This window comes from Acanthochromis polyacanthus, chromosome 9 (assembly GCF_021347895.1).
Source record: "Acanthochromis polyacanthus isolate Apoly-LR-REF ecotype Palm Island chromosome 9, KAUST_Apoly_ChrSc, whole genome shotgun sequence".
NCBI classification, from domain to species: domain Eukaryota; kingdom Metazoa; phylum Chordata; class Actinopteri; family Pomacentridae; genus Acanthochromis; species Acanthochromis polyacanthus.
In genome coordinates this window covers 32,852,356-32,864,325 of record NC_067121.1, presented here as the reverse complement: position 1 = coordinate 32,864,325, position 11,970 = coordinate 32,852,356, and the positions used below count along the sequence as shown (strand labels likewise).

At 40.0% G+C, this 11,970-nt stretch overlaps 1 protein-coding gene across 1 annotated transcript; it reads right to left on the bottom strand.

Moving 5' to 3' along the window:
• Window positions 1-492: 492 nt before the first annotated feature.
• Window positions 493-10,146, bottom strand: LOC110951985 (homeobox protein Mohawk-like). Its single transcript, XM_022195288.2, has 6 exons — window positions 8,828-10,146; window positions 8,394-8,553; window positions 8,138-8,291; window positions 7,722-8,060; window positions 2,350-2,383; window positions 493-1,099 (listed from the first exon to the last, which is right to left on the bottom strand). Exons 1-6 carry the CDS (start codon window positions 9,016-9,018, stop codon window positions 775-777), a joined length of 1,203 nt encoding a protein of 400 aa, XP_022050980.2. The 5' UTR covers window positions 9,019-10,146; the 3' UTR covers window positions 493-774.
• Between the last annotated feature and the right edge of the window lie 1,824 nt (window positions 10,147-11,970).

Sequence of the window (11,970 nt, the reverse complement as noted above, 5' to 3'; positions counted from 1 at the left end):
GTTTGGCCTGAGACCCATGACAAAGCTAGTTAATGAGGAAATAGAGTTCTGTTGAGTGATTAAGTGCTTCACTTTTTTATCTGTTATATCTTGTATATATTTTAAGCATTGCATTTTTGTGAGTGTGTTTTGTCAGGTGGAAATTTCAGCTGCAACAATGTAATTCCCCTTCTCAACTAATAATTTACTATCTATCTATCAATCAGCCATTTTGTTTTCATTCTCGCTGCTGATTCAACAAATATTGAACTCTGCCCTTGTTACTGTAAATGCTTTAGCTGGATGATCTCTGAGTAACCGTCTCTCCGCTCGGTTCAGTATGCCACCGTTCTTCCCACATTACAACATTTTAAAATGCAATCTGAAGGGATATAATGAAACCGTATGACCTACGTCTGCACACATGAAAACTACCACTAAATACAGTTCGCTAAAACAGAACTATGCAGTCTCGGCCGCTGCAAAGCCAATGATTTAAGGTGGACGGCGGGCCAGAAGGTTTCACATTGGGTTTATTCAAATAGCTGCTGTCAAACTTTAGCATTGGATGATGATCCAGTCTCCTGGAAGTTAATATAACTTACTGCAACAGAGAGCAATAGGAAGACATTAAGAACAGAGCAAAAACAGTGGACAAAACTGCATTAGGTTAGTGTTTCTATTTTACAATGGAAAAAATGATTAAAAGGGCTTGTCAGAAATAAAAAATCAACGGACTCAGAGGCTGTACATATATTTGCAAGGCACTTAGGCGTCTGGTGGCGTGTTTGAAGCCTACACGCTGTTTGCTAGGGCGACTTTGACAGTCTGGACCTCAGAGATGTGAGAGGATTTCTGGATGATGCGGCTTGTGAGGGTGGGCCCCGTAGTGCAGCTCTGCCGGAAGCCCGACGAGGGTCCCGTGACACACATCCTGTCCGTGATAGCGGTCCTGCTAACGGAGAAGGGCTCCCGGCTGCAGCTCTGCAGCACCGTGGCGGTGTTGGGCCCCGAGGAGCTGCTCTGCCCCTGGGCCAAGCTGGTCAGAGCCACGGCGGCATGGATCTCCCTCCAGCTCTGGTCGCCTCGTCTCTGCGGGCCTCGGTCCCGCTGCTGGTCCCTGTTTATATATTAAATAGAAACCGCTACATGAGAAGTGGGTCATTGAATATCTGGCCTAAATTAACCCGCAAAAAGGCACCTCGTCCTGATAAAAAGCCACAATAATACGGATGAATTAGAGGTGGGGGTTCAGTTTCAACAGCAACTGCCAAGTGCAAACAGCTAATTTGACTGAGGATTGAAGAAAACTGGAAAAAATGCCCCTCTCAAAACAAGAAAACAAGACTTATTTCAAGGAACTTTTACCTTGAAATAAGTGAAAAAAATCTGCCAATAGAACAAGTAAAAAATGGCTGGGTAAGATTTCTTGAAATAAGATGTGATATTTAGAATATTAAGATCTTAAAGTTAGCTGGGAAAACTTATTTTACGCTCTATTTTACCAGGATTGTCAAGCTTAGGTGTCTTAAAATATGCCAGATATGCTAAAAAAAAAATAAAAAAAAACCCAAAACAAAACAGTTTTTCATTCAAAAATACATTTTCGCTTTCATGTAATCTCATAATTTGAGATGTTTAACCCTCCTGCTGTCTTCATTTACGGCCACCAAAAAATATAGTTTCCTTGTCTGAAAAAAAAAAAAAATCCAAAAATTCAGCCAAAAAAAAAAAAAAATCCCCAAACTTATGAAAATTTGCAAAACCTACAGGAAGAAGATACCAATAATTCCTTAAAAGTTTCCCATAAAAGTTTTATTTAAAAAAAATCCTTCAAATTTGGCAAGAAAATTCTTGTAAATATTTTCAAAAAATGAGTAAAAATCTTTCAAAAAATCCTAAAAATATCTAAAGTGATTACATATATATCAGTAAAACTTATAATATTTTCTTTAAGAATGTTCTTAAGAAACATTTTTAATATTTTTTTTTCCCCACCAAATATGTTCAAAGATTTCCCAAAAATGCTGAAAATGGGACATCAGAAGTTTCACTGTGAAAATATTTTTTCCCCCCATTTTCAAACTTTAAAACGGGTCAATTTTGAACCACAGGAAGACACGAGGGTTAAACTTATTTTGAGTTTTCTAGTAAAATACAACTCAAAACAAGATAATTTCAAGATTGTTTGACTTAACAAACTATGTAAGATGCGTTGTCTTAAAACAAGTCCCTCTATGTCGCTGAAATGTCACTTGTTAAGTGATTTTATCTTAAATCAATTGGGATGAGACATTTTGACTAAAAATAAGACAAATAGACTTGGTAAGATTTTGAGTTTTTGCAGTGAATGAAAACTACACTTATTACCTGTCACATTTAGTTGAAGCATAGTCCACTGCGTCTGCAAAAAGAGAAGAAAAACACTCACCAAAACGTGGCATCAATCAGCTTTACGTGATAGCGGACAATCAGTGTCTGGATTAGTCTCTGCCATCATGATAAATAATGTTCCCATATACGTGCTTTTAATTTGCAGCATGTGTGTATGATTGTGCATATGTGTGGGTTTAGCGTGTGCTTTTCTAAACATTACTACATTGTTGGATAGAGTTTGTCCGGTGCGTCTGTGAGGTGCATTAGTCTGCCTGTTTTCAGTTACTGTGACCAAAACAAATTCAAGCAGTGGTTTACTTCTTTTTTTTTATTTTTGCGTTGTGTCAAGAGGACAACCGCTGTGGTTCAGGTTTCCGAAGCTCTGCTAGCACCTGTAAAATGATTCTGTACATTATAGTCCTGACGGGTAAATTAAACATCAATGAAACTGTGCTGTATCTGGGGAAGATGGAAAGGTCTTTCTCACAACGACCCGACAAACAAAACAATCTGGGCATTTCAGGAGCAGGAGAGAAAAGAAAAAGACTTTGGAGTCATACTATATTACTTGCACAATTTCTGTTTGTTGTCTGTGCATAAGCGTGCCTTATATGTAGAACATATTTTCCATTTCAGAGTTGGAATATTGCCTTTCTTCACTGGAGCAGATAGAAGTTGGTCAAAACCAATTTTTCTTCAGAGAGCAATAGTCAGGGAAATTAGAGGCCCACTGTGAAACACAGTCTTTCAATGCTAACAGCCCGAAACATCCCCGGCTCGGATTTTTTTTACGCAGACTCGAGCCAAAAGCAACTACTTGTTGATAGTAAATCATTTTTGCTGTTTTATGCTTTCTTTGCTACTGAACGTCTCTCAGTATTTCTCTCTTTAGCTGTAACACATCTTGCCAAGAAAGTAGTTCTGCACCTTCATTGTATTTATTACCAAGAAAAAACACCGTTTTACCTCTGGCGAGTCTCAAATTTGCAGCGGGGGTCAGTAACAACAAAACTTTACAAGCAGTAATATGAAGCTGCTCGGGGCATTTTTGCACAATGTACTTGTAATTTAATATTATAGCTTATGAATAATTTCAAAATCTGGAATAGTTGCACTTTCTGAGAAACATACTTAATTATTTTGCTGCAGAGAGTCAGATGAGAAGAACAACACTCACATTTCTGAGCAGCAATAGCGAACACAAAGCAAGTCAGTGGTTAGCTTAGCTTAGCATAAAATCTGGAAAGAGGGCCAACAGACAACCTGTCTGTCCTAAAGTAATAAAATCCACCAACAAAAGCTCATTAATCAACGTGCTGTATTTGTGCTCTGTTTATTACAGCTGTGTGTAGCATGTTGCATATCGCCACTGTCTGACAACACCACGCAACCAAGTTTATTTGCCGTTACATGCAGTTTGTACAGAATCAGTCGTTGGTTGCTGAGAGACCAAAGGACGGTTAAAGTCGGTATGATGTAAAATTTCTTCCTGAATTTGACCCCTCCATGGATGTCCACATTCAGCCCAAAATTAGTGTCTGCATATAATTATGCTAGAAGGATAATTATGCATATAGTCGGGAGTAGTGTTTAAGTATGGAAAACAACCTACTGTGCATGAATGAAAGCAGAGTTCTCCAAGCAGAGGCCCAAAGACTAAAACAGTAGTAAAATGGCCATTGCAGTACAACTAAGCTGGAGGTCATCTCTGTAAGTACACCAGAGGTTGTGTAGATTCGAATGATAAGAAACGACAAATTGTGCATGTAAAAATGGAGCTCTCCTGAATCCTACAGACTATAAAAGTAGTATAATACCAACAACTGCATGTCTGAGGTGTGCACATCCATGAGGGAGTGTAATCAGTCTCAAGTCCTTCCTCATATAACCCTTTTACAATGAAATCATGTCTACATGAGCTGACTGAAATCTTCGGTGCTCTCTCTTGATCTGAGTCAGTCTCATAGGTGTGTCACTGGTATTCACACTGGAACACCATTTTTTCCTCAATGCCTGTATGTCTTCACAGCCTCTCTGCATGTTTACATTTGAAACAAAAATGATGGGAAACGCAGTGAGGCGTTTGTCCACATATATTTTTCACCACTCCAGGTCCAATAAAACACAGTTCTAGTCACATTTATGGCTCTCCAGCCTCTTTGAGGGAAATACTGAACTTGATTTGAGTTCCACATTATATAATCTAAACCTTCCTGTGCAATGCATCACTAATATATTCTCCTCCATTAGACTTTTATTGCCTGGACAAATTAGTCAGATTTTGAGGTGTCCTTGTAAGACACCTTATAGTGGCATCACTTAATAAATTACTGTAAATTTAGTGACTGTTTTAGTCGTCTCTTGGGTGGAGTATAAACGTGTTAATAGCCTTAGCGCCTGTCATGAATCTGGCAGCTTGACTTTCCACCTCACCTCCACAGAGGAGTCGTACTGGGTTGCAAACACCCTTAATATGACCAGCAGGGATATATTAAAAGTTTTCACAAACATTTCAACAGTGCTGTCCAGGTAGTGTTTGATGACTTCATTAACCCCCCCAAAACTCCATAATTATTATGATGTCAAGAAAAATGAGTTTATGGCATGTTTGAAGGGTTGGGCCAACGTTTTGAGAAACGGAGTTAGATAAGAAAATTGACACCACTCTGATCTTTGGACGGTAAATATGATGCTGTATCCAGAAGCCTGTTAGCTTAGCACAAACTGAAGTAGAAATAGAGAGGAACAGGTTAGCCTGGATTGTTTGGACTCTCTGCCGCATTAGTCATTTTCACGCTTGATTTTTTTCTTGGATTAAACTAAAACAGCTGAAGACCACACATTAAAAATAAAAAGTAAAAGTCATTTACTGCTCCTAGATAGGAAGTGGGTCATCCATAAACTGTACATAAAAATGGACGTAGCCTCTGGACCTGAAAAGTGAAGCCAATTCACCAGTGACCTAAGCCTGCATTATTTGTAACAGCCAGCAGGGGGCGACTCCTCTAGTTGCATAAAGAAATCTGATTTTAATGAAGTAGCCATCAGTATTTCCATATAACTGTCAATCAAATTACAAGTGAACTTTTAAAATATCAGAAGAAAGAGCTACAAAAAGAAAATACAAATTAGGTTTGTTTCATTAACTGCTATGGAGCAAATGCACTTGGTTGCGTGGTGTTGTCAGAAGGTGGCGATATACTACATGTTACAGATAGCTGTAATAAACAGCACAACACCAGATTACAATGATAATAAATCCTTTATCTTTCATTAGGAGTGTGTCATGCTATCAGAACTTGAAGACAACGAAAGATGTTGAAACAATGAGTTAAATGTTTGAGTTACACCCATTAACACTTAGATTTCTTTACATTTTCAAGTCTTCTGTGAAATTTGGTAGGTATTTGCCCTCTTTATTAACTTTTTCAGATGCCAGTACTTTAAAAATATATTACAGAAGCATAGCTTGTTAAGAAAATGGCCAGAAATTGTTGGTATTGTAGGTTCATATGTAATTTTCAAGGTTGGATCTAGCCATGACCTGTCACATCTGGTTTCTAGAAATGTCAAACTTGAGTCTTTCATATCTCGTTCGTACCTGTAACAGTAGTGGAACATTACATTTTTATTTTTTTTTTAGAAATTTTGTTCTGTTTGTTTTCTGCTTGAATTTTGTGTTTAAAAAAAAAAAAGACTACCGATTAAAAATAAAGTGTCAAAAGGAACTACCTCAAGAAGTACCTAGCGTAATGCACTAAAAACCTAAAATAAAAGAATCCACAATAAAACACAACTCTATGTTTTTTCACTTAGGTTACTGTTCAGATTAAATGAAGTGGATATAAAATGTTAGCTAGCAAACTTTAGTGGCGTTGGCAGGTGAATTCTGTGACCTTTGCAGAGACTGAGGCTGGCTAAGCTAACAGGCTTCTATTACTAGCTTCATGTTTTGACTTTTAGTTAATTTGTCAAAATTAAGTCATACTAAAGTTGATTAAATGCGTGTAAAATAATACTTTATCTGTTTAATAGTTAAACAAGTCAATAAACTTCATCTGGGCTCTACTTAGACTATGAATTATCCTCCAATTATTTGCTTAACCAACTAAGTTTCCCGAATACAGATTAAGCCTGGCCACAGCCTATAAAAATATCCATTAAATAACGTCTTCACATGGGACTTAGCCTTGCTTTTTTGCCAGGAAACTAGTTTTAAAATAATAAAACAGGAACTTAAAGCACGTCTTGTTTAATTTTAGAGTGAAACTTAAGAGAAGTGCTAAAGAGCAGAACCGCTTTCAAAAATCTTTTCACAGTTCCTATAATGTAATGTAAATTAAGATGGATCTTGAGTAGGAAAGTAACACTTGGGAGATGCAGGCTGCCAAAGCACACATGAGGTGAGGGAGCAGAGCAGCACCCTTCAAACGCTGATGGGAAAAGCCAAATGAATATTAGCGATTCCGCTCTGCCTTGTCTCACACATGAGTGGCAGCTCCGACAGTCGCTCTGAGAGAAGTCTTCGGTGTTTTACTGACAGACTGCTCCATTTCTACAACTGGCTGAGGTTTCCACTTCTCACCCTGGGAAGAATAAAGTCTCAGACATTCTGTAATTGTCCTTGAGACTGGACTGGACATTTCCACCATGGCAAGAAGCTGAAGCGGAACAAATGGCACATTCTAGTATATGGAAATGATATTTGGGGTGTGCAGTGGCAGCCAGCACGAGCTCCATCCAATTTTAAAATGAGGGATTTCAGCGTCTGCATGAGTCTTTATTAGTAATGTTTGTAGAGGCTTTGGCTCCCGTGCCTTAGCGGATTTGAGGCTTGTCAATGTGCTGCGCTCCCTATAGACCTGAAAGGGCACCCAGGTGTCAAACTCCCTCCCAGTTTCGCTGTAACTTTATAATTGAATCTCGCCGAGCTTCTGACTTTCGGTGGAATGCCAGAGATTTATGAATGTCAGGGAGCTCCGAGGAGCCATGTGGAAGTTTCTGTTCGTTCTGTTCTTACTTTACTGTACACTGTGGTGTGTTAAAAATGAACCGAGGGGAAGCGAGGTAGTCAAAATGTCATTTTACCTCACAACCAGTATAAATCTACGATGAACAAGAAAGATGCTTTAATGGTTTCTGAGCACAGAGGCTGCCATCATTTCTCTTTGTTTACTTTCTGTGATGTATTTGATGGCTTAACATGTCGGGACTTTATGAAGCTGGGTTGCCATAATGTGACTGTATAATATTATGTTTGTATTATTATGTCTTCCCTGATTCCCTGTTCACACATAATGAGTTCCAGTAAAATAAGACGGCTCATTTTATTGCTTTAGTGGGACACAAAGCTGAATATCTCTCACCCATGTGGTAGACAAAGTTGGCCTCTGTTTCATAGGACGATGCTGGAGAGACGACATCTCGATCGCAGTCGTTGGAGCTAAAAGACTCGGAGTGGCTCCTCCTCTTTCGGGCCGAGGCGACGCCTTCGGCCTTCGTCGCCATCATGTGTCGCAGGGTGTCGTTCAGATAACGGTTCAGCAAGCTGCTCTTGTACTTGGACGGAGGTGACGTGCTGTCGTCACTGTTGGCGGAGTCGGCCATGGCGAGGACGCTGCCCTGTTTCTGGAGAACGTTCTTGTGGGAAGACGACCTGCCAAAGTTTGACTGGCTGATAGGAGTCTGCGAGGGACACTCCTCATCTGCAGCAAAGGAAACAGAGCTGTTGACTTATTTCATTCTGAAATTATTCGTATGAACGCATAGAAAAGCCCCTTACCGTCTGAGTCGGTGTCATCACTGCACACGCTCAGCCTCTCAGCGTTTCCCTGGATGTATTTATTGTACAGTTTGATCCTCAGGGCCCAGCTCAGGTCCGGTTGCCTCACTGTGTTCTTCAGTCTTCGACGAGCGTTTGCAAACCAGTTGGAAACCTGCACAAGTTTTTTTAGGACAGCAGTTGCTCACAAAATCCAACATAAATACATTTTCAAAGTCGCCTTTCCTTTCCTCTTCCATCACTGAGCCAATCTCACCTGTACTAGTGTCATATGTGAGCCCAGAGCCAGCAGGACCTTCTCGGTCTTGGTGGGGTAGGGGTTGTCTCGGTGTTTGTACAGCCAATGTTTCAGCGGGCGAGCCATGTCCTGCAGCACCTGTCTCTTGTGGCGAACTTTGACTCCACTCAGACGAGACCTGGAGGAGTCAGAGCTAATAGATTTACCACGTTTGTCTACTAGAAGTTCAGTAGATTCAAGGAATGTTGTGGTTACACGAGCGATTGATTGTAACGCAACTGATTTATCGAGGTAAATCTTACTTGTGTTTCCTACGTCTGAGAGAATAATGCAGTCAGGATGTCAAACACTGTCTAAGATTCTATATAATTTAGAAAAACTGAGTTATGGTACAACATTATCCTGATTTACTTTTGCTATCACACACATGCTACACAGACAAAAAGTCCTACCCATATCTTCTGTACTTTATGGCAGAGTTGCCTTCAGTGGTCTCTTGGCATCGCAGCAGATCTGTGTTCTGTCCGTCTGTTAAACTCGTCTGAGGAAAGTCTCCACAGTTCAGTCTGTTCCTCTCCTCTGCTCTCCTGCTGTCGTCCAAATGAAGCACAGTATCAGACTTCATCACAGCAACTTTGTTCATTCTTCTGAGAGTTTTCCTCAATCAACAGGTGCATCAGTAGACTCCCAGATGTGCGCAGAAATGGTAGATTTCCATTCTTGACGGGTTTAAAAAAAGGGTTAAAAAATGTCCGTTGTTCTTCTTTTGATGGCCTCGGGAACAGATGATGACAGACTCTTATGAGGGAATAATGTTTGAAAAGTCAGATGATGTTGTCTGCTTTAGCTGAGCTGTGTGAGGAGAGTTCAAATAACCTGCTGCTCCACCGCCTATTGGCCGTCCCGCCGTCCAATCATTTCTCTGAGGAGCTCTGCGAGGAAAAGCTTGCAGAGGAGCAGCAGCAGCAGTAGCAGCCCATGATATGAAAAATACTGCACATGAATGAATATCAGCAAATGTGGTCATTAGATTTACAAGTGAGATTTTGTCTGGAGTGACTGCAGTCCGTGTTAAGCAGTTCAGCATGCTCTCATATTTTCTACATGAGGCACACGCTTCTCGTGGATCTTGCGGTTCCACCAAGAATCGTGTCAGCAAATAATAATACATGTTTTACCAGGAGGATTCTGGAAATTTATGGGTGTAATTACACGGTTGATAATAACCATCAAAACCGCCGAACTGTGCCTCGTGTTAGGCGGCGAATCCTGCTGTTTTCAAATGGATTTCAGTACAAATTGGCCCATCATGGAGGCAACACAGGGAAATGACATTAATCTTTGCCTGTTTAATCCTCAGATTGCGCTGCACTGGGGATTCACATATTTCTGAGTCTAAATGTGCATTTTAGAGTCAGAGTTGTGCAGCTCGTACGCTTTCTGCCGTGTGGCCGGGGATAATCCATCCATAATGCACTTATTTGTCAGTGTTTGTCTTCATTTTGGAGCAACTAGGACTGTGAACAATAATGAAAACTAAGTCTGACAGAAGTTTAGCATCGTCATTAGTGTAAGTAGATGACAACACGCAGGCTCTGAGCCCAACATTCGGAGATGGCTCGACTTTAGCTGTCACCCTTGTGTGTTTTTCCTCTTGACATCTAAACACTCTTATGTAAGACTGTTTGGATATACAGTAATGACTTTGCCATGCCCGATCATAACTTAATAAACTTTAAGAACATTTGTGATAAAATGTGCTCTTGGTCTCTCTGGCTATGGCTTCAACTTTTAAAATTATGGCTAAATTACATCCAAGTAGCACTTGTTCAACGCATTAAAGGATTCCAAAACTCTCATCCATGTTCATAATTCAGCAGTATCAGCGGGGAGGTTGAGTTTCAGTGGTTTCAAAGCTGAAAAACACATGGACCAGAAGCATCTCCGTTAGGTGCAGTAAATTCCTCAGTCACATTCCTCAGCAGCGGTTGGAGAATGCTACATGCTATCACACACCATTTACTCCTGTCCCTCTGTGATATGTTCACCGGCTCCACTGTTGATATTAGCTGGGAACACACCTACATTCGACAGCCAGGAGATCTGTAAAAAACACAGTGGAAGGACATATATCTCGTCTTGTTTGGATAGTTTGGCACTGGTGTCTGTGTGTATGTGTCTCGCAGGTTCACAAACCCCAGGCCTAGCAAAGGACCCAACAGCTAACTGAGCGCGTGCTGGAAAAATAGATTTTTAAGTATCCTTTTTAGCACTATTTATAATGTATTGACCGCAATTCACTTGGTTTGAACTTGCCAAATGCCTTTCATGCCAATACATGCTGCTGCTGAGAAATAGTAACTTCTGAATGACTAATGATAGACAAACCTAAAGAGAACTATCAAGTAACTCTTCTGCATTTGTGTCTTTTAGTAGCTCATTGTTTTGGTTTTACAGTCTGCAGTTTTTGCTAATTTGCTGTAAAAAAAAAAATTACCTAAACTTGTTCCAATATGCTAATTACCCTCATCAAACAGTGAACTGACAAAGTTAGCAACTAGCTGGTGAACATGGTGGAGCATAGCAGCTGAAGAGCCACATGGTTCCTTCAGGAGTCAGTTAAGACCAAAAAGGAGTTGGTGGAGACCAAAACAGGAGACTAAATTTCTTGAGAATTTTACTTATTTTTAATTTTGAAAGAATTTAAATTATTTGTAAATTGAGTTTTATGATGTTTTTATTGTTTTTAAAGTTGCACAATCTGGCTATAATGTGATATATATTAGCAAAAGGTAGTTGATGACTCCTTAAAGACCTCCTCAAACAATTTGCAATATCATGTATGGATGTAGTAAGCAGTAAATGCCACAGTGAAGAAATTTTTTGAATTTGAAACTGCAATTTACGGCTGACAGCCCCCCAAAAAAATAGAAACAGCCTGCAGTGTTGCAGTTTCTGTTTCATTACTGTTCTTTAGAATCAGTTTTTGGGTTGAACATGTGCTTGATTTATTTACTCCATTGTGTAGCAAACAATAGTTTTACAGTGTTTCCGTTGAGGTTGTTGGTGAGCTGGTGTGCTGGAGACACAAACACCTTCTTAAAGCAGGCGAAGTGCAGAGTCATTTTGAGGCAGGAAAGGATATTTTCATGGAAACCTTCAAAATATAAAGCTTTCATACAGAGATGAGATCGACTGCAGAGGGACTTTAAATGTACAGCTGTTTAACTACCTGTTTAGTTTTGTGTTATTCACCCCCAAATACCTTTAAGGTTGTTTAAAAGATGCTGTTTAACACCAGTCGCATTTATTTTTACATGCTTCAAACAGACAGTTACACGATTGAGCCAAATTGTCCGCGACCAATTGACATCATACTTCTGTGTAATGTTTGAAGTGGGAGCTGCAGCGAACATAAAACGGTGGGTTTTCATTGGATCACTCCGGTGTCTTTAATGGCATCGTTATGAGCTCAGAGGGTGCCTGCAGATTCTCAGCGGTGTGATGAAATTATACTGCCACGCTTTGGCTGAGGTCGAGCTCCAGGCCTGGCACGACTGTTGTCCTAACAGTCTGTGTTTGTATGTTCGGTTCA